The 23,665-nt window shown below is 43.3% G+C and overlaps 1 protein-coding gene across 1 annotated transcript in view; it reads left to right on the top strand.

The window, feature by feature from the left end:
• Nucleotides 1-23,665, top strand: part of LOC146304979 (zinc finger protein GLI2-like) — a 70,679-nt gene that overhangs the window by 20,156 nt on the left and 26,858 nt on the right. Inside the window, exon 3 of the mRNA XM_084713514.1 lies at nt 17,516-17,621. Coding sequence (XP_084569640.1) covers nt 17,516-17,621 — 106 coding nt within the window. The remainder of the gene's footprint in view (nt 1-17,515; nt 17,622-23,665) is intronic.

The raw sequence follows: 23,665 nt of genomic DNA, 5'->3' as shown, positions 1-23,665 counted from the left end.
TTTCCCCTCTGTTTATATACATATAAGTCCAGAGACGTTTCTTTTTAAAGGCTGGCTGCAAATCTGATTTAGAGTTATTGCCTTTTCAAAAATCCATCACAGCTAAACTTGATCCTGATTGGCTCCTCGTGCGACATGAATCCCTGATGTTCAGGGACAGTCGGGACGGTTTGCAGAATTTGAACCAGAAATCCTCCATTTAGATCAGCAGAAGCCAATCAGAGAGCAGTTTTCAGAGGACGTACGGTTAATCGATTAGTACATCGAAAGAAAACATTGTTTGGTTGCAGCTTCTTAAACTTTCAGGCGACACTTTGTGATGAGGATTGTGACGAGTCTGATGCAGATTTCTTTACTGAATATCAGAGCGTTCGCTGCTCCCTCTCCTCTCCTTATTTCCTCACCTCATCTCTTACACTTTTCTCCTCTCCTCTTATTTCCTTCCCTCTCATTCCTTCTTTATCTCCTCTCCTCCTCCTCCTCCTCTTCCTCCTCTCCTGTCCTCTTCTCCTCTTACTCTTCCTCTCCTCTTCTCCTCTCCTGTCCTCCTCCTCCTCCTCCTCCTCCTCCTCCTCCTCCTCCTCCTCCTCCTCTCAGTAAACTAGGCCAGAGGAAACGACTGGGTGCTGCTAATGATTTGATTAACTGTCTTTGGTGGCTCGTGACATTCATCTTACCCAGAGTGAGTTTGTCATTCGAGAGGGAGATTGATGCTCCTCCTTCCCTCCCTCAGCTCCTCCCCCCCACCTCCTCCCTCCCTACAGCCTCCCAGCATCTTTCTGCTGAGTCTGGAGGCTCCTCAGGGAGGGACCCTCGGTGCTTAGCACCTCCTCGGCTGCCCCGGGGCACTCTGGGTGGGGCGGGGGAGGCGGACCTAAACAGGCTAAACAGACACAACATCCCCCAGGAAGGAAGAAAAGGAGGCGTATCCATGACAACAGCATTTAGACCTCGAAATTTCACAGGAAATTTATGGAAAAATATAAAAAGTGAGTTAAATAAATGAGGAAAATAGAAATGATTAAATAGATTTTGATATAATTAAAGATTTTACACACTGTAATCCTGAACTTTTTGTGGCTGCCTGTCCCCTGCAGTTAGCTTGGCAATAACATCAGCGCCGCAGTATAAACTTTAATAAAGAGCTGCTGACCGTCTACAGTCATTATTTAGTTGCTTCATCGTGACAGTGGTAATTGTGACAAGGTATAAATGTCAAACAGCAAAGTAAAAAGTGTATTAGTGGCTCAAAAATATAAGTGAGTAAAGATTAAAAGTACAGTTTAATAAAGCAACATGAGAGTCTGAGAGTCAAACTGGATCAGAGGACTGGTGACCAGTCTGCCCAGTAGAAACACTGGGATTAAGTTTGTGATGAATCCTGAGCTGTGGACTAAAGCCCCTCAGTTAGATGAATGGAGACGGACTCTGGCTGTGTAAATAGTGTTTTAAGAGAGGTGAGTCAGTGATAAGGACGGATTTCTTTATCTGGCTGCTGGACAGTGAGTAATTGATGGTGGCCGGACGCGCGGGCCCCCACCGCGAGCCGGCGGGCTGCTGCACAGAGAGCGCTCAGGGGGTCAGGCCCGCTGGCAGAGAAAAATGTGACCGAAAAAAAGGCTCAGCATCCTCCTCCTACTCCAAAAGGACGGCCACTAATCTTCCTGAGAAGAAGAAGAGGAAGAAGAAGAAGAGGAGGAGGAGGAGGAGGAGGGGGAGGGGGGGGGGCTGTGGCTCTTTTCTCTGTGCTGTTTAAATGAGGCCCTGCCCAGAGGAGGAGGAGGAGGAGGAGGAGGAGGAGGAGGAGCAGAGAAACAGCCCCCTGACATTAACACACACCAACTAACACTAAACACTTCTTACACACAAACTATTTGACCGTCAGTCAGGACAGCAGAGGACAGCTGGACCTGATGAGGACGATCTGAGCGCCGCGTTGAGATTATTAACTGTCCTTCATGTGTTGGACATTTTTAAAACAATTAAAACTGACAGAATAATCAAAAACATCACTGTCGTCTAAACTAGCAAACAATGTAACAGATTAACTTTTAACTAGACAGCAAACATTTGTTAACCTTTTAGTTACGTAGCACAAAATTTTTTTTAGTTAGCTAGCAAACAACAGGATATTTTGTGAACTTTTGCTAGCTAGCAAAAAAAAGTAATATTTAACATTTTAGTTAACAAGCAGAACAGGAAACATTTTGTTGCAGGGAGTTTTCACTCTCTTGTTAAACTTAGTAGAGCCTGACATTTATTTATTTATTTATTTATTCTAATTTGGTTAAGGAAGAATTTTCATATTTCCATATTGATTAATCTGGATGAAACCATTTTAAACCTAGGTTGTTTTTTTTTTGTGTGTGTGTATATTTGATGTTTAGCATGGCAGATGAATGTTAAACTTATTTCTGTGATATTTTTACCTGTTAAAGTGTTAATAATAAGCCACATGGCTTCACAGTTTCCACAACAAAGTTTTTGTTTCCGTCTGTAACAGGAAAATTTTTTTTTCTTAAATATCATCATTAGTCATTAATGATGTCATGATGACATCACCCATAATAATAATTCATATTTAAATGTAGCTACGTTCTCCTCACTTACCTTCTGAAAATAATTTCAGCCTGAAATCTGATGTGTTTTGCAGTTCAGTACAGTGTTCCAGTGACTCTCCGGGTTAATGAGATTTCTGCGTGCACACACACACACACACACACACACACACACACACACTTTGTAAACATTTAGCTTGATGATTTTCCAAGATGCCCTGGTCCACTTTTATCTGAAGTCTGTCTGAGGGGAGGAGCCGCTCTGAGATTACATGAAAACTGAGTGAAAACAGAAACGTTTCTTCTTATATTTCTTCTATTTATAGACCAGAGGAAAACAAAATACATTTCTGCCCACAGTCGCTCTGAACTGGTTGGTCATTTTCATGAAGGAAACGAGACCTTCATATTCCAAACTGTAGAAACATCCAACATTCAGAAAGTAAAGCAGAAAATTTTAAGTTATTTTTAATAAGTGAGTGAACATTTGGTTGTAGATTTAAACTTTTGGTAGAATTGTGGCGCTGTGGCTGCTCATGTTTGAGACGCGCCGTCCTCAAACCTCGGCGGCGACCTCTCAGGGGGGGCAGAGAACTCATTTGCAGTCTGGTGTCGACCGGCAGAGGAGGGACACCGAAACAGAAAAATGAAAAGGTGGGGGAGTTTTGGCCTAATCCTCTGAAACATCCATATATCGCTGCCGAGCGCTCGCTCCCCGCGGCTGTAAATCTGCAGGAATGTGGCCTGTTGTTTTTGGAATCAGTGCAAGCAAACCTTAATGTCTTGCAGAGATTGATGTCTGCAGACGCCGCCTGAAGCTCGCGGCCGCATACATCAGCTCCGGGAGATTCAGTCAACCAGCTGGTCTTACTGAAACACACAGAAACCTCTGAGAGGAGACAGGACACCGTCTCTGGTTTAAAATCCATGTTTCTGTCCACTTTTTAAAACTTTATCTTTACTGTTTGTCTTCTGTCAGTAATATTAAAATATAAATATCTGACTTGATTCCGTCAGTACGAGTGACGTTACGAGTCCAGACACGAGTCAGAATGAAAACAGAGCACATGTGGAAATGCTGCGTGTGTGTTTAGTTAACTTGTGACCCGTTAAGCAAACAGAGGATCAGAGTGTGTCAGTGTGTGTGTGTCAGTGCTCAGAGTGTGTTGAGTAAACCAGTAAAACAAACTGGTTGATCTGGCTGATAACAGAATTCACACCAACACTGAACGTGTCAGAAAATATATTTAAAGTATATTTGAAAAGTTTTGCAGCGCTGATTAAAACAGTTTCAGATGTTGGAGCAGGAGAACCGTCATCGTTAATGTTCTTTAGATCTGTTATGACGGATTTATTGTTTGTTCTTTATTATGATTTAAAGGGAAACTACACAGGATTTTCTTCAAAAGAACCTGAAAACTAAGTCTTAGTACTCAGTTACTTCCACCTCTGGATATATGACGGTTGTTTTGTTTCTGGGAGGAGACGGTCGCCCGGGCAACAGTGAGACTCCATCTATTCATGTGCTGCTGATGTGATCTGTGCGTCCGTCCGACCACGACACAAAACACAGCGAGAAGATTTAACTCACTCTGATGTAAGAGCGGTTTGTGTCCCGTCAGATTCATAAGAGCTGCTGGTTTCTGATCTGGACTCATTTTAATCCTCCAGTCTGTCAGGACTCAGAGTGAAACTGTTTGACTCTCCGCTGAAACTCAGACAAATTAAATTCTTCTGGGGTTTTAGCAGCTCGTTATGGTTCTGACCTGTGGAACCGCAGCCTGCAGGGGCCACCCTCCGTGTTACAGGACGACCAGAGAGAACTTAAAGGAACAGTACGTCACGTCATGTCAGACTCCTGCTCTCTCTGCCAGCCGATGGAAATCCCCCTGCCGTCCAGCCCTCCAACACAAACACCGACCACAGACGGTAAACCAAGAAGAAGAAAAACCCTCCATGTTTCTGTCACACTTACTGCCTGCTGAACCTCTCCTGAGAACAGCCGCTCACTGGAGGGGGACTATTTTCAGCGGCGGATTAATCCACATTTAGTGCTCTGGTGTGTGTTTGAGTCCAAATAAACTACAGTGTGTGTAGTTTTTCTGTAAGACTCTGATGACTTCATGTGTTTTCAGAGAAGCTGTTTCACTGCAACGTCACTTTTTCAAGATGTGAAGCTGAAGCAACTTACCAGCACATTATTTTAACGACGCTGGTATTTTATCTCAATGTTTCCACCAATTTGTGGAGACTTTTTGGTCGTAACGTTTTAACAAACTGCAGCAACATCATGCCGTGTCTACGATATCTACTCCTTACATTTTCAAAGAGGTAACAAGACCAAAACTTACATGACGAAAAATGATGGGAGAAGTTGAAAGAAATGTAACAAGATGAAAAATGCTGTAAAAAGATGTAACAGACAAAAAATGACTTAAGATGAAAAAGAAAAAAGAAAAATACTGGTACAGAATAATTTTAAAATGATGTTTTTAGTTTCTGTTTTCATCAGGACTGTCTAAACTCTCTAAACGTGATGCATTCAGGCGTCTTTCCAAAGTGTAGGAACTGATTTCCAGCTGCAGCCAACGTGTTTTTATTGAGGCTCTAATCAGTTTCATTGGTTCTCTAATGGGGACCCACTTACTTCACCGTGTTTATGAGGGAACATGTTCCTCAGTAAAGAGCGGAGTCATATTTAGGGCGTTGTAACGGCTGCTTCGGGCCGCTGGTGATTCCAGCGTGGGTTTGGTGTTCAGGGGGAAACTCTCTGAAACACAACACTGGCCGCTCTCTGTCAGACCGGAGCTTTAAAATCCACAGACGTGACAACCTGGAGCTTCATAAAGATTTATAATCGGCAGACAAACAGCAGACTGTGTGTTTATCCTCATGTGCGAGCTTTGATTTCCACTGTAGCTCAGCTAATTAGCTGTTATTGCTAATCTCCAGCTGCTTTCTGCAGTACTTACAAGGCAATTAGCGCGTGAGCCTCTTCTCGTTTCACTGTGACTGAGGGAAGGGCGGCAGTGGCGGTGGCGGTGGCGGTGGCAGTGGCGGCGGCGGTGGCGGCGGCCTCAGACGGCAGCTGTGAGCTCGTTCAGAGGTCTGTCACCACCTCACTCTCCGTCACCTTCACAAGTTTGACCTCAGAAACACAGAAAACAGACATTTAAGCATCAAATAAGACCAAATATATGACTGATTCATCTTGTTTACTGCAATAAAAGTGAAAAAGTTCAGGCTCTAAAATGTCCTCAGGAAGTAATTGTAAAATACAAGTACCTGAAAACTCTACTGAAGTATTTGTACTTAGTTACTTTCCCATCTGATTTTAAGAGTATCTTGCCTAAATCTGCCTCTGTGTCTGAGGGCGTCTGCAGTAAACGGCTCAGTACCATTTCAGGTTAAATCCTGCAGAATCACTTTGTCATTGAGAAATCAATCCGTCTCCGCCTCCAGCTCCTGGAGCATCAGGACACAGCAGGACGCCACGGCGGGCTGCAGGATAACGTGTGTAAACTGTCGGGACGTGGGTGTAATGACACATTTCTCACTGACGGGGAAACTCGATCACGGCTGACAGCCTCATGTGCAGAACGTGCCCGGCTCGGCGACGGGCCCCCCCACCCCCGCTCAGACCCAGCCGGGGCCGTCGGTGGTGGGAGGCATCCCCTCGTACGACGGTCCCCTCGGCCGAGCTCGTGTTTCCTCATCAAGGGCCCCCCGTCCCCTCGCCTCCGTCAGACAGAGCCAGAAATGGCTGCAGTCCCTGAGCTGTCAGGACGATCAATCAGCGGGACGAAGACATGATGGAGGAGGAGCACGACTGAGCAAACTCACTGATCAATTTTTATCTAGACTGATCAGATCTTCTTCTCCTTCATACTGAGTTTTTTATTCAGTCTTCCCTGAATCTGAATATAAATATTGATTATTATATTGGGCCGAACAATTAGTCAAAATTTGAATGAAATCGCAATATGGTCCACTGCAATTTTCAAATCACGCAGGGCTTGAAAACTACTACTACTTGCAATTATTTTTAGCAATATTAGCCATATTTGCTATGAGCAACATTTTTCACAGTTTTTTGACATTTTACAGAGCAATTAATAATCAATTAATCACGAAAATGATCGACAAATTAAGTGATGATGAAACAAATCATTAGTTGCGGCTCCAGTTACAATATGCTGGTGATTTTGGGGTGAACTGTCCCTTTAAGAGAGCACATCTGGTTATTTCTGACTCAGACAAAATCTTATTATTATAAGATCTTTATCTCTTTCTGTTTGTTTGCACGTGAACAAACTGCTAAAATGATAAAACCAAAAAAAGACTTTCTGATTCCTTCCTGATGTACGAGTACTGACTGAATGTCAAAGGTGACGTGTATTTTTCTTCTCTGCAGTATTTGTAGTTGTGACGCCGTGCAGAGTTTCTGCAGAGCCTCGTTAATGGCTCCTTTAGACTAATTGTTGTCCTGATGTGCTTTGTCTTGTAGCCATTGGTGGCGTTTGCACGAGCTAATTAGCCACCAAACCAGGCCAAGCAAGGACTGAAATAAGGTCAGGAAATATGCATATGAGTGCTGCTCTCATTTATACCATCTCTTTCTTAATAAGTCCACACAGAAAGCCATTAGACAGGACTTTAAAGATGAATCACTGTAATGATGCTTCATGGACACAGAGCTCAGCGTTATGTTGCTTCAACAAACTTAAAAAAGCGCTTTATGTTTAATGTTTTGTTCTATTTCAAGAGGGACTATTTTTCTGTTTGAAATCGTCTTGTTTTCCTGCTTTTTTCTTCCTTTTCCGTCCTCTTCTGATCGAGACGAGACGAGGTGCGAGTCAGCGTTTAATTGTGCGCCGTGCTCTCATTGTGTGAGGCGGCCGCTTCCTCCCCAGCTCAGCACTTTATCATCACACACTGCGACTGTTTGCCGGACTCTGTGGCCCTCGCCGTCTCTGCTCAGCGGCTGAATCGCACGGGTAAGAGGTGGCGCCGGAGGAGGGAGGACCCCGCCGCTGCCGCTCATCCTCCAGGCCTCCTCCGTCACAATACCACAGTCTGTGCCTTTACATGGGCAGATATGAATTCATAAAGTCCCAAAATCGATCTTTTAATATGTCTTTCCTCCCGTGGATGTGTGGTCCAGTCTGCGTGCAGTTTTAGCCCCGTTAGTCTCATGATGATGCGCTGCAGTAGGTGCTTCACCTGGTCATCTGTTGCCGGGCGGAGATCTGCACTCATGTATCTACATAAAACCATAAATCCAGAGTGGCTGGTGTCTCTCTCTCAGGCTGTAATCACACCTACACTCTTCTTTTTCAACCTCAGTGGCAAAGTTAGTGTTTATGAAACGCTTCGGTTTCACTCGGCCTCGATTACAAGCCAGCCGGGGCCCCGTAAACTAAACTCCAGCGAGTTCCCGGGTAGCCTGTTTATGGGAGAGTTTTTGTAACGTGTCATCGCGCCGGGGCAGAGGTTCTGTCAGCGAGGGACGTCAAAACAAATCAGAGTCCGGGTCTTGTAATTTCAGCTCCAAAGTGATGCTGTAATTCCCCGTCTGTGGCGTTCAAGAGCACAAAGAAAATGATCCTCAGATGAAAAGACATCGGAGTTGGATGTTTCGTCATCCTCTGCTGCTTGAATTCTGACTTTAATGAACAAGAGAGCTGATTCATCTTGCAATAAAGAGTCTCTTTTTCCACAGCAGGACCAAAAACAGTTGAATAAATTCATAAAATGTGACAAATTCAAGGATCCTGACCTGCCCTGAGCAGTGGGAAAGTGTTAATCAGGATTAGAAAGTCAATTCCCTTTAGGTTTGTCTCCTTTTCTGTATTGTTTTCTCTCAATCCGTCTCCCACATGCTTCTCTTCAGCGGAGAACACAGAGGATTCAGGAGTATTGTTGAGGGGAGGTCGTTCTCAAGTGTGTGTGAAGAGAGGTTTTGTGTGGAGGCAGGAGCTGAGTCCACAGTCTGAAGACAAAAGGTCACGACAGAGGTGACAAAGGGACAGAGTGGTCACATGATGTTCCCTCTGCAGTGAGGGGGTCAAAAGTATCCAGACTTCAATACTGATTCCCTATTGTCAATGTTAAAAATCAACAGGAACCCCAATATCAATGCTAAATTCAACAAGAACCCAATATCAACACTAAAAATCAACAAGAACCCCAATATCAACGCTAAAACTCAATGAGAACCCCAATATCAACGCAAAAAATCAACAAGAACCCCAATATCAACGCAAAAAATCAACAAGAACCCCAATATCAACGCTAAAACTCAACCCCCAGTTTAGTTCTAGATAAAAATCATTGGAATATAAAACTATTCTCAGTAGAACCTCCAGGTTGAATTCTTGTAAGCACCCTTAGAAAAGTAGAAAGGTTCTGGATAGAACCTCCAGAGAGGGGTTTAAGTGGAACCATTGCACTATAATTGGGTTCTCCATAGAAGCTCTTACAGGGGATGATTCTAGGTGTTCCTGTGTGAACTTTTACAAAAAGTTCTCACAGAGACCAAAAATGGTTCTTATTCTTCTAGTTAGCGTGTTCATTTCTAAGAGTGTGCTGTTAGAGAACGTGGAACATGTTGCCATGGAAATTAAACTTTGATTGAGAGGTTGTTTTGTAAATGCAACATCAGTCTGATTAATCAATTAATTGATTGTTAGTTTTAGCAATGATCAATTAAGGAAAGAGCTGAGACTTTGCAACCCAATCTAACCTAATAAATCAACCTAATAAAAACATTTATTGTAAAGTTTCACTCAGAAAACCATATTTTGTTAGTTAACAGTGATAAAGTGACGTTTCTGGCTCCTCGACCTCCGGAGTTGTTCTTGAGGAGAATTCATTCCTCATCCTCTCAGCTCTCTCTCCTGGGTCACAGATTTGAACCTGAGCTTCTCCGTGTGTCAGTTTGAAAACATTTATCTGAGCTGAAGAGGTCCGAGCCTCCTTTAGAGGACTGAGGGAGTCGGTCCAGGGTCTGCTCTCCATCATGCACCGCAGCAAAATGTCAAACAAAGACGGCCAACAGGAAAAATAAAGCTGAGCAGCAGCTGGGTCAAAAAATAGAGACAGTTCTGCTTCAGCAGGTTGTGTCGGGCGTGCAGCGGAGCGTTTATCGACACGGGAGGCTGCCGAGTGCTGACGCGACTGCACGCTCCTCGATCTATTCTGGTAGATCGAGCCGGAGGTCCGGGCGTCCTCGGGGACGATCGGGGGGGATTGTTGAGGTGAAGCAGGAAAAAGACGTCTTCTGCTTCCACCTGCGACGCATTCATCACCGCGACGACGGAGAGGCGCATCACTCAAAAGATTCCCCTGTGTTCCCTCCTCTCCTCCAACATCTGTATCTGCAGGGGCCTCCGCCTCATTAAGACATCACAAGAACCTGAGAGAACTTATCACTGTAAAAATAAACTGTTTGTTTTAACTTTAAGAAAGCTGGTGCCTTAAAAATTTAAGCTGACTGAATCTGAAAGAACAAGCTGAGCTGTTGTTAATTGGTGACAGGTTTAATTTATAGATGGTCCACTGGAGTAATTTACTAATGTCAACACTAAACATCATAAAGAACCCAAATATCATGACTGCAAAGTATCAAGAACCTCAATACCAGTGCTAAAAATCATCAAGAGCCCAATATCAATGTTGGAAATTCTTAAGAATCTTGATTTTAATGATAAGCATCATAAAGAACCCTAAAATCAACTTTCCAAATCACAAAAACCCCAATATCAACATTCAAGATATGAAGAACCCTGATATCAACACTAAAACCTGTCAGTGAGAGAAGAGTTGGAACTCTTGTGCAAGTTAAAGTTAATATGCTAATAACTAGAACTTTTAAAACTGGTATATTGAAGTTAACGAGAAAAGATTATTTGATTCCACTAACTTCCTGTATGATTTTTTTTTACAGTGATGTGTAAAAGGTGTTGTTCTCCGCTCAGGTTCTCCTCTCCTCCTCCCTCCTGGTTGTGGAGAAGAACTAGGTCTTTGTTTAATTTACAGATGGCCCGTTGGAGTAATTTCCCATTCAGCTGCTCGGCGAGTCCGGGGCGAGGCATAATCCCAGGCGCCCCCCTAGCGAGGGTGCCAGCGGGGTAATATGGATGTTAGCTGGGGAGCACGGTGACAGCCCCAGAAGCGACAATTTAATTCATTGTATTTTAATTATCGCTCTCATTCACCGGCTACAAGGCCTTTCTTTGGCTCCTCTCGACAGCGAGCCTTTATCACAGGCCCGTCGGAGCAGATAATAAACTTTTGCTTTAAGGTAATTACTTAATCTGGACAAACCTGTGTGTTAAGCAGTGCTATTAAGCGAGGGGGTGATAAATCAGGCGTGCATTGGAGGTGGGTGATTACTCGACGGTGCAATCAGTCTTTGAACCCTCGCAGTCTTTTAAGTACCTAAATTGCACAAACAGCATGCTAACAACACGCCGCTCGTGGCACGGCGAGCAGAGGAGGCCCATCAGCGCTGCAACCTCACCGCCACCACCGCCACCTCGTTTTGTTAATGCCAGCCGCCGCACGCTCACCTTCAGCCTGCTGATGCATGGAGGTTATTAGCACGTAGCCTGTCCAAGGCTGATAAGTAACCAGCAGGACCACCTCGCTACAGCTACAGGGACGGACGGACGGACGGATGGGTGTGTGACTGTCACTGATGAAAACGTCCAAAAACTTTCTTTATTCCAAGAGAGAAAATCTCATCAAAGATAGACTATATGGCCAGAAGTATGTGGACGGACATGTCAAAAACTCTGATACAAGAATTCAGAGAATATTCTAATGTTTGCTATTTTTGGAAACTTTTGGATCTTGACTAGAGTTTAAAGTTCTGTAGGGCTGAACGATTCACTTTTGCATGAAAAAGTAGTTCTTTCCACCGTGGCTGGAGGCATTGCGTTCTCAGGTTCTATCTCCATCGCTCTGGATGTTCCGTTCTTGTATCTCAAGAACGCCTTGAAGGAATTTCTTCAAATTTGGTGCAAATGACCGCTTGGACTCAAAGATGAATTGAGTAGAATTTGGTGGTGAAAGGTTAAATTCTCCACTCTTGAGAACAACATATCTGAGGAACACCTGGAGAGAATTTCCTCAAACTTTGCACAAACCTGTTTTTGTATGTGTGTGTTAACTGTAACTTGACCAGCTGCGAAGACCCTTCTTCCTCATATAAGAGATGCTAAAATACAAAAAAGTTTGATATTTGTGTTGGCCTTTGTAGATCTTTGTTTGTGTCCTACTGTGTAGTACTGTGTACTGTGTATAAACCCATATTCTGCTGTGGCGTTCTGTGACGTAATTCGCACTGACTCGTCACTGTTTCCTGGTAAAAGTCCTCTGCTGTGCAGGATATGATGCATTTTATGTCTCGTGTTCACATTTGGTCAAACAGACCAAGAACCAACTGTTAGCATGTGCAGAAACCACCATCAAACAGGCATCACTTCAGTTGTGTGCAGCAGTTTGTGTGTCTGTGGGACCTGAGCCACCGCTTTCTGCTGTAATTTCCTGCTCAGATCTTCAAATTCCCCCTCATCGAGTGAGTCAGGCAGAAAAGATTCCTCTGCAAAGGTCGGCCAGATTCTCATGTAATAACTTTAGTCACTGAATACTTTGACATCAGGCGTCTTTACTGGCTTTAGTCTGGCTGTAAATCTCTGATGAGGACAGAATGATGATCCGCCGGTTCATCGAACTTTCAAGGACGCGGAGAATCTCTAAGAACGACTGATAACTACTGTACAGAGTGTCAAGACCTGCTGTTAGGACTCAAGAAAGTTTAGACAAAGGAGAGCCAGTAACCAATGAGGCCAAAGGAATGCTCATAAAACTTAGAGACAGTGCAGGTTTTTTGGAGTGTGGCCTATCAGTCTGTACCCAGGGCAGGCAACACTCCTGTTTGTGTCTCAGAGGAAGTGTGTGTTGTTGTCACTACCATCTTGCTCGGCTTGAGGGTTAAACTTTGCTGCTAGCTGCTGACGTGCTAACGTTAGCTGCAGCTGCTGTGGGAGCTGCTTCCGGCTCACCATCGTCCTGACTCGCCAAAAGTACCTGAATTTGGCACCAATTGATTTTGTGAAAAGGTTTTCTGTAACGCTGATGTAATTCAGTACAGAGTTCGGTTCCCAACTCTAACAGTAACACAAATAAACTAACAGATCGAGGAAACGGTTTCTGCTGAAGGAGTCTGGTTGGTTTTGAGAGAGCAATATGGCTAATTTATTATATATTATAAGCACGGATATTGGGGGTTCTTTAGGGTTTTTAGCATTACTATTGTGGTTCTTGTCAAATGTTAGTATTGATATTGTGGTTCTAAATAATTTCCTGGCAGAAAAGGCTGTCTGACAACGAGGTAACATGGTAGATCTACCACAGATAATACATTGAATATTGATAAGTACCTCGCTCAGACCCATTTCAAATAACCTGAGCTATCGCTTTCAGTTTGAGGAACCTCCAGTGGTATTTCACCCATAATGCACCAAGTTGCACAAAGTTTCAGAATAAGCACAAGGTTATCCACACACTCACTCAGCGCCGGCTGTCTTTGCAGTTTCAGGATGAGTTAAATTTAAGATAAGGTGTTGCAGCAACACGAGAAAACCGTGTTTCTGCTGTGTGTACAGAGGAGGGGGGGCTGACTATGAAAAAGTGTGTTCGCCGTGCTGCAGCGCTCCACCAGACGCTAAAACAAATGTTATCAAGCAAAGACTAATAGATGGCTGGAGCCTAAGCGAGGGCACGGCGGTGCTGCCTGACGCTGCGTACGCCCAGGGGGGATCTGGGCCCAGTGAATCAGGTAAATGTGCCTCTTGAACTCTCATGAGCGCTCGCCTTTTGTTCTTCCTGTGGCGGCAGAACAATGGAGCTGTCTCGGTGATGGAATAAGCCTGCCTGGTCAATCCCCCGGCCAGGACGCCAGGGCCGCGGAGGAAAAGCTCAGCCTGGAGGACCTGGAGGATACCTGACAGGCTGGCGGTGACCGGCTGGTCCAACGTGTCCGAACTGGAGCGAACTTGTTGTCGACGAGAAATCTGAGCCCTGAACTCCAAAATAACAAGACCTGAAAGTTCTGTAGCACGTTTAGTGAAAAACATTCACTTAAAGGAAACAAAACGTCCTAACCTGAAAATTTAAAAAACTTATAAAACTTATTTTCAGAACAATTCTGAACTGACAAACATGAGTTATTTTAACTTAAAGTCTTCTGACTTTGATAGCATTGATATTGGCATTTTTATGATTTTTAAGTGTTGCTACATATACAGATTTAAATTCAGTGAAATTAATGTGAACAAACTTTATAAAAACTTTGCAAACTTTACTTTGAGCACTTTCACTTTGCACACTTTCACTTGTATTTGCACTGAAGTATTTTTCCACAGTAGTACCGTAGTCTGTACTGAAGCACAGGATTTACAGACGTCCTCCTGGCTACGTCATGTTTTGGTGACCCAGATTTAGCTGCTCTTTGTCCCCCCACCTTCTCCTCTCCTCCCTCCTGTCTTATAACTCACCCCCAACTGTTATGAATGGTGCATTAACTCGAGCCGCCCGTTGAAAGGGGCCCTTCAGCTCTCTCACACTCACACACACGTATACATATACATACATATACAGGCTGTGCTCAGAGTCAGACGGAGGGTAATTATACCAAATTACAATGGAGAACGTCTGGGGCAAAGGGGGCGGTCAGTTTGGTCACATGGAAGGAATGAAGGAAGGAGACAAAGTGATAAATAAAGGGAACGAACACGACCCCGATTTAAACTAAAATAAAAGTGAGAGTTTGGGAGTACGACTTCAGGTGCTGTCTGCTGTCAAAAACTTTTCAAAAACTATAAAATTATTTAAAAAAATTACTGCCAGATTTATCTCTAGTTGAAAAACAGGTCCAAACTTGTGAAAACAAGTGAAGCGTCCGTGCACTTCACTTGTTGCGTCAGTCCATCTCAGATGAGCTCAGGCTCAGAGAAGTCTGCAGTGTTTCTGGATGTTGTTGATATCTGTCTTTCTCTTTGCATGGTAGAGTCTTAACTTGCATTTGTAGATGCAGAGACAAACCGTGTTTACTGACAACGGTTTTCCAAAGTGATGAAGAGATGAAGATTATAGAGATAAGGAGGAGTAGGTGTTTATCTATATAAATAGTCTGACTGTATTTTCTGCTTGTTTCTCCTCAGCTGCTCAGCATTACAGTCGCTGCCGTCGTCTGACTTTTGAATATCAGGTGTGGCATCTTTATTACAGTGTTTCAGATCAATTAAATACACGAGCCTGAGGCTTGTTCCATGACAAACACTGAGAGGAGGAGCAGCGACGACTTTAACATGAGTCAGTCACGACTCGAACACACAGGAACTTAAACGAGCTGCTCTACTGTACTTTCAGTCTGAACTCGACACACTCAGCCGGCGTTGTGACGAGCGAGAACGTCGACAGAGCTGAAGGAACCCAGCCTGGTCCCACTGGGCCGCGGTGGCGTCGTGCAGACCGAACAGTGAAGTAAAGAGGGTTATTTCTGCGGGCGTTCGGGGACCGGGACCTGTCCGTCAGGCTGTCAGGGTGCAGAGTGAGAGGAATGGACCTGGAATGCTGACTCACTCAGGTCCCGGGCTCCTGGGAGCCCCGGGAGGCCCCGTTATCCCCTCCCAACGCTCAACCCGAAAGCAGATAATGATCCGTGGCCCTGACCCCTCTGCTCCGAAATCCCAGGTCACCCTGCGAGATTCCCGTTATCGTGTGTGTGTGTGTGTGTGTGTGAGAAAGGAGAAGAATTTTAATGCAGTCCAGAGATCAGCTGGCTCACCTCTCCCTCCTCTCCGTCTTTTTGTTCCCCTCGTCTTCTCCGATCCGGCAGCTCGGAGACGAGACACACCAGGTTGTAATTAACAGGATCTGAAGACTGTACAGAGGGTGAGAGTTAGGCAATGCCCTCGTGAAGCTTTTCCAAAATAAAAAGCCGAGAAAAATGTTAACAAGAAACATAAACTCCATTAAAGACCCCAAAAGGCTTCATTTATTTGCTGGTAAAATAAAGACATGACATTTTTTGCGGTTATCGCAACAGCTAATTAGTCCTGATGTTTTGGGTAAACTTCCCAGATCCGAGACGAATCCACAAAAGGAAAACAAGGCTTTAATGATAAATAAAAAGGGCCATTAAAAGGATGCATGATGAAACACACAAACCTCATAAAAACACACCACTATTAAACATAGATGGAATAAATTGGAAGCAGAAACGCAGCTTTATTGCAGAACCTGGGCTTTGTCTTCAGGTTTGTCCGAGCAGACAAAATTATTTTGTGTTGCAGCCAAATAAAATATGCAACATGTCTTTGATTATATAAGTAGATAAATGTGATAGATACGCAGGATAAATTAGTGAAAAATAAAGCTGTGATGATTCTGAAACTTTTTGCAGCTTGATCTCACTGGAAATTCACTTTTTCCTAATCTTGTTTTAGGAAACTGTCTGAACTAAAAAAGCAAAGTGAAAAGAGCAGCTGGTGCTCAGCAGAAAAACTCAATTAAAATTCAATTAATTTAATTTTGCATTAACTTAAGTTTTGTTTTTAAATATGTTTATGGGTAAAACCTGTATTGATCATGTTGTAATAACTACGAAACAAAACCATCGACCCAATAGCCATGAATGGTCATAATGAGTCATAACAGTCTTTAAAAGTCTGTTTAAAAAGAAACTGTAGAAATCCTGCTGTTGTTAAATGGTGACCTCTAGTGTCTGTAGTAATTATGACAGAAGCAAAGGAGGAAGTCAGGTGACAGAGAGAGCGAGAAAGTCTGTGTCTGTGAGACTAAATACACAGCGAACAATCAGGGACAGGAAGCTGTGTTTTTTTTTGTTTATAAAAAGCACTAAAATGTTTATTTCTCAGCCTGTTTCAGTTAGTTGTTTTTATATTTAAGGGTTTATGATTTATGGAGTAAGTTAAGACGTCATGTCCTGCCTGGACCAAGATGACGGTGACGTATCGCAGCAACGGGCCAAAGTGGCCAACGCAGCATCTACATATATGGTATGGAAGGAGTGGGAATTTACCAGGCAGGAAGGGTCTAGTGAAAAGATTCTATGAAGTTGCATGATGGGAAATATAGGCTCCAGTGTTTTGTGAGTAAAAGTCTGGATATTTCAGCATCTTCTTCTTCGATTTTGGCTATTTTATTCATCTGTCTCCCCTAAAATTCCCCAGACTTTATGGAAATACAACACTGACTCACTTTCTGGCTCTTGCGGGAATGATTTTCTCACCTTGCAGCTCAGACTAACGAAGGTCAAGAACGCCGCATCTGTCTCTCCAACCCTGGGGACACAAAGCAAAACCAGACCATCACTTTAGGCAACAATTAAAACCTGAAAACAACCAAACCAGACAAGAATCAAATGGTGTAATTCACACCCATCGTGTTTACAGTTGACCCAGGAGTGTGCGCACAAATCAGTTCAGGGCTTCAGCTTGTGTGTTTGCAGCTCCAGAGGAGCCTCACGCTGTTTGGACGGGCAGAAGAAAGCTTTTCCCAGCGCTGTCAGAGCCGGTTTGAGTCGGGGCTGCAGCTTCCCTCCACACAGTCCATCATCCCGTCTAGTTCAAAGAGCGTCTAGCTGCAGGTCTTTGTCAAAAGCCCCGTTGGATATCTTTTATGTTCAAGATGTAGGATTTCTTAGGATGACTTTGATTATTTATTTATTCCACTTCTCTTGTGTGATAGTGCCAATATTTTACACGAAAGTGCTCAGCTTGCTGTGAAATTCATGTTGCTTTATTGTAGCCCTTTTGCCTTTGAAATTTCGAAAGGCGAGCTCTTTTTTTTGAAGTCTGTCTCCCTCCCTCCCTCCCTTCCTCATGTAACTCTTCTTCTTCTTCTTTGCTTTTCTGCCCTCGCAGCCCCCCACCACATCTTCCCCACCTTCCACACGCCGATCCCGATTGACATGCGCCACCACGAGGGGCGATACCACTACGAGCCTCACGCGCTGCACGCCATGCACGGGTAAGTGGCCTTTTTCTTCCTTTTTGGATTTGCACACGTCACAAGTTGGACGAACGTTTCCTCAGACAGGTTGAGCTCAAGTCTTCAGATGTTTTAGATGCAGATTTCAGTGCAGCACAGAGGCTGTTTTTCTTCTTTAACTCTGGAGGATTTGCTTTTGCGAGTGGATGTTAGCGGGCGCTGATGAGAGCTGAGCGTTCGCCAAGTTCAATATCAAAAGCAGATGACAACATGCTGACTTCCAAAGTGAATAATCAATGCTAGTTGGAAATTTCCCCCTCTGCAGCCCTTGTTTCCGATACAGTTTGATTCTGTGGGCGAGCTTTGCTGTTTCTGGCTCCAGCCGTCTGGGGATGAAGCACTCTGATGCTGCGAGCAGTCTGAAGTTCGCTTACTGGGATCCAAACTGGGAAAATCTTGGGGAGGAAAGTGAAGAGTCTCCTCTCTTTCAGGAGCTGAGGAGCCGCTGAGCAAGACGTTTCACTGCTGGAACCTCTGGCTGCATAAGAATGCATGTCAATGAGACAGATCTCACAGAAGTATTAAGATCTTTCAACAAAATAAAAGATAATTATTTTCATCTTTTGCAACATACGTCCTGTTGCCAGGCATCTCAACATTTGCATTTTTCACGTCACTGAAATGTTTTCTAATGTAGATTGTACATGAAGTCTATTTCCTGCCTAGATTATTTCATTTTTTGAGCTCTATTGTCAGGATTATGGTTATTTTTAGACGCCTGATACAACTGGATTCTCTGGTTGCAACATCTGGTGTCACAGATAAGAATATCCACATAACAAGAGCTAAATGAGCAGAAAGAAAGTAAAATTTTATTTATAGAGCACTTTTTAAAACAAAGTCAAAGTGCTGCACAGGATATAGACACAGAGACTTGAGAGGTTCCAGAGTGATGGGGCACAATCACCCTTAGATTTGCAAAGGATGCTGGGTATAAATAAGAGACTCCAATCGGATGAACTGAGTGGCCTAGAGTTGGAGCAGGGCTGCAAAAGTTCAAAAAGGGGCAAGACCATGTAGGGAGCCAGTGAAGCACTGCGAGGATTGGTATGATGTGGGATCTGCGGTTGGTTTTGGTTGGTTGGCTGCCCGGGTGCAGCTCTTTGCAGACAGGATGGAGCTGCTTGGCAGAGACGAGAGTTATTCCAGTACCGATACCGACGCATCCAATATTGCATAAAATGCTGGTACACAAGTCAAGATCACGTATTCTTCCAAGCAGCATCCTGTATGCCTTGTTTTTGGCAAAGTCATGTTCTTTGGCGTCCCTTTCCACCAAATTAGCTCTGGTTCTTGAACCATTTCCATTCAAGATCCTTGGAACCTCGATACTGTCCAGTGAACCAGCCAGCTTTTCTACTAGTTTTGAGTGGAACTGTTGTAAACAAGGATCAGAGGGAGCTGCACAAAGACCAGCAGAATTCAACATGCCCACGTTGGTTCCCAATGAAAAGCTGATATTTCTGGTCCCGGCAGGGAACCAAATTTTTGGGGTCCCAAATCAATTTATTTTGGTGGAAATGGTCCAGTTCATTATTAGATGTGTGAACCAGTACAAGCCTGTCAATGTATCTGTTCAGTTTTTATAAAGCATTTAGTCTGAGGCAGGCCACATCAATCATATCACATCTGGTAACCCAGGAAAGGATTGGTTAATATGCCAAGTTTAGGCGCCAAAATCAGTATCAGGAAGGAAAAAGCTGCATCAGAACATAGTGCAGCAGTCAAGACATGAAAAATTAAGAGTATGGATCAGTAATTCTGGATCAGTGTTCTGGAGCTGGAAGAAGCAGGTGTTCTTGTTGCCTGATTTAAAGAAAATGTGGCTTTTTATGCCTCCACTACTCTCTAAACTCTCTAAACTCTAATTTAATTTATCACGGTCACAAATACGGCGGGCAAAATGAAAATCAAACATCTGGAGCAGTTAGTGAAGATCTTGACCTTCTGAGCAGATCATCATCTGATGTAAGGATGTATTTTTGATTTAGGACCAGTGATTTAAACAAAAATAAATCATGCAAACAGCAGATTAGGAGCCTGATTTTGATGCACAGATTTGCAGGAGTGCAGCTCAACATGGAGGTGAAGGAGCGTTCTGTTTGTTTTAACGGCTGAAATGAAATGAAAAGATTTTTATTTGCAGCCTCAGCGGACGCTGCTTTATGTTAATGGATCTGACGCCAAAAAGGTGGTTCAATCTATAATAATGCATCTAATTCTAAAATCCGGTTGTATGTTTTGTTTGTAAAATCCAATTCTGCAAAGTAACTTGTAATTCCTAAGGCCTGAAATAAGAATTTCTCGAGTATAAATGTCTGAAAACCTTTTAATTAGAGTACTTGAGTAAATGTACTTAGTTACCCTGCTGGATGAATAAAAAGGTAAATAAATCTCTGCCCGTTGGCTCGTATCAATCTGCAGCTCGCTCCATTAGCGGCGATCGGCAGGGCCGGATCCATCACTGATGACATAACACAGCCGACCTGCGTCCAGCACCTCTTTATATTCATTAATGGCTTGTTGTGGAGCTAATCTGTGTGGTGCAGGCCGCGGTGCCCCCGAGCCAGCGCCATAATTAAACTCCCAGAGTTATAGAGGTCAGTGTACAGGCTGCAGCAGCGCCGGTGGTGGGGCCCACTTCCAGCCTGCTGCTGCTGCTGCTGCTGCTGCTGCTGCTGTGGGGTTCAATAACAGATGCAATCCCATTTATTTTCCTGAGGGAAATTCAGCTCGGTGTGTTACACACAACACTGTGCAAAATTCAACTTTACACATTTGTTTTCTGCATCAGTCCACTGAAAAATTACCCTCTGTTTCAGTGCCAAACTGGTGTTTTTCTTTTTGTTTCATCTCAGGATAAGATGAAAATCAACTTGTAGAGACTTTGTGGAAATTTGTTTTGTTTAAAAAATGCATTATTGATGGTGGAAACACAGATTGGACATCTGGGCCGACAATATCTGCAGATGAAGATCACGTGATTTGATCGAGGACAGCTATTAAATGGACAATGAGATGAGATTCAATGAAAGAAAAAAACTATTTGCTATTTAAACTTTAAAAAGTTATGTCAGCTGAGTGGAGTTTGAAAAAACATGTCGAGGTAATTTTGTATGGATTGATTTTCCAGTGTAGTTTGGTTGGTTTGGAGAGAGCGATATTTGGCAGATTGTCCTTATTTTGATGTAGAAAATGAAAATCAGGATGTAAGCTCCGTTAAATCAGCCAAATCCAGACCAACCAAACTCTGTGGATGAGAGTAATTTTCCCTCAGAGGACACAGGAGTTGTTGGTCTACTGCTGCCTCCATCAGTCAGATTCTTTGACTTATTGTGTGACTTCTGCATTGAAAGAAAGTTTTTTGGACTCACTGAACTCAGACAGACAAATTAACAGACCAGTAACTCCTGTATCCTGTGAGGTAAAATTACAGATTATTCCAGTGGAGTCTGGTTGGTTTTTAGAGAGTGATATTTGGTTTATAATTTGGACTTTTTTAAAGTGACTAAAATGTATTTTTCTGCAGATTTCGTAAACAGCAGTACACTGTCCCTTTATTTGTCTCTTTAACAAATTAAAAAGTGTTGATTTGTGCAGCGCACTCAGCAGTGTGCAGCCTGTAGAACAACATGTGAGCAGGATAAGATCAGTGGCACACTTTGAGGCTGAACAACGAGGCTCCTGCTGGAGTTTAAAGTTACTTTATCACAAAAGAAAAAAGAAAAAAAAAAAAAAAAAGCGGCGCCAGCCGGGACAAAAAAAGTCAATAGAATCCTCCAAATAGTACTCTTACATTTAAATTCACAGATTTGATGGTGATGCATACTTCGCGCCTGGCGGAAGCAGGGCTATTCATCACGCCGGCTGGGAGAGTGGAGGGCGGGGGAGGGGAGGGGGGGGACGGCGGCTGTCCGCGGACTCGGCCACCTTGATTAATGTGATTTGATCTTGACAGTGGACCCCTAATTCATCAAGACCTTGATCTAGCTGTCGCTCCCCCCTGCCTGTGCCAAATTCACCTAATTACAGGAACATTGCGCAGCAAATTAAGTGCGGTGTCATTTGTCGCCTGGTGCGGCACTTTATTATCCACTCGTGGCGGCGTGTCAGAGGTCCCCTCCTTGATTGTCTAACATGACATCTCTGCGCCGTCCCCTTTATCATTGTTTGCATATAGCGTAATGAGAGGGCTGGTTATTTTGTTAAGCCTGTCATAAAAAGCAGCCACAGGGAAGACTCTTTTTTTTCGTATTCCTTTTTCCACACCGACGACGGTTTTTCTTCCCTCGCTGTCGCCGTCGCCAAGTGACAGTGAGGCGAGGAAAGAAGGACTTCCTCCTCTGTGGACAACTAAAACTCAGAGTTTACAGAGTTCAGGTGTGAGAAAGCAACTTTTTGACTGAAGGAAGTGACCACAGTGAGTCCAGTGTTGGTCTCTCTATTGGCTGCCAGAGTTCAGAATTAAAGGAAAAATCCACAGAATAAAAACAAACAAACAAAGATAAATCATTTATTTTAACTTGAGGAAGTTAGTTTCCAGGCTGCTTTAAAATTTTTAAGTTGGTTGAATTTAAAAAGTTGAGGTAATTTACTTTTATAATCACTAACTTGAAAAAGTTAGCATACAGACTTTCATAAAATGTTTAAATCGATTGAATTTGCAAAAACAAGTTCAGGTAATTTTGCAATAATTCAAACAAAATTTAACTTAGTCAGTATATTAAAAAAGATAGTGTCCCGTCTCCCTTAAAGTTTTAATTTGACTGAATTTGCAAAAACAAGTTGAGGTAATTTACTTTTCTAGTCGCTAACTTAAAAAAAGTTAGCGTCCAAAGCTGTTTTAAACTTTTAGTTGGCTGAATCTGAAAACACAAGTTGACGTTATTTTGCAGTGATTTAAAACAAACTTTTCTGGTCACTGATTTAAAGAAAATTAGTGTCCAAGCAGCCTTAAAACATTAACTTGACTGAATTTGCAAAAACAAGTTGAGGTAATTTATTTTTCTAGTCACTTGAAGGTATTTTCAGGGCTTCCTTAAAATGTTGAAGTTTTCAGCAGCTTTGAGGACGGAACAAACAGGAGGACGAGACTCTGAAATGACTTTTTAAGGAGGCCGTGATTTGCAGCGCTGTGATCTGTTTGTTTGTATGTAGGTCATTTCTTCCTCTGCACGAGGAGGAGGAGGGCGTTCGGGGGTTTCGGGTGGAGGAGGAGGAGGAGGTGGGGGTTGGTTGCCTGTTAAGTTTGAGGCTTCACGCAGCAGCAGCAGACTCATAAACCTACAGTGGGAGTTTATTCAGCCGCGTGCTGGACGGCGTGATTTATCTAAATCAGAGCGCTCCCTGAGCCCGACACCGGAGACGAGACTCACTGTCACACTGTAATTCATCTCTGGTGTCGCACACACACACACACGTATGCGCACACACAAATGATAAGAAAGACACTTGTACGGCAGCTACAAAACAAAAAGAAACACACTTTAGATGCATGTAGATCAGTGTTTTCCCAAACCTGTTTTTTTTTTTTCTCTGGGGACCCACTTTTTAAAAATGACAAACCATCGTGACCCAAATCAAAACACGGACGTCCGTGCGCGCCACCTGTTTTTACATGTTTGGAGCTATTGATCAATGTGGCAATAATTTTTTCACTAATTGATTAGTTTCTGGTCCATAAAATGTCAGAAAATTATGAAAATTGATTAATTAATCCTGTCACAATCTTGTCAATTGAAAATTAGGTCCAAACATGTGAAAACAGGTGGAGTGCACAGACGTCCTCACCTGTTTTCACATGTTTTCACATGTTTTCAACCAGTGATCAATCTGGCAATAATTTTTCATTTTAATTGATTAGTTGTTTGGTTGCTGCTTGGTATTGAATCATTATTATGTGATAACTCTGTTGCAGACGGGTGGTTGCCAAAGTCAGCAACTTTACAGCTGTAGATCCACATTTCTTAATATTTCTGTGACTCTGGACTCTGAGTTTGTGTTTTTAAGGTGGTTATAAAGTC

This window comes from Lutjanus erythropterus, chromosome 24, assembly GCF_056507025.1.
Source record: "Lutjanus erythropterus isolate fLutEry1 chromosome 24, fLutEry1.hap2, whole genome shotgun sequence".
Classification (NCBI taxonomy): domain Eukaryota; kingdom Metazoa; phylum Chordata; class Actinopteri; order Lutjaniformes; family Lutjanidae; genus Lutjanus; species Lutjanus erythropterus.
This window is presented reverse-complemented; position numbering and strand designations above follow the sequence as displayed.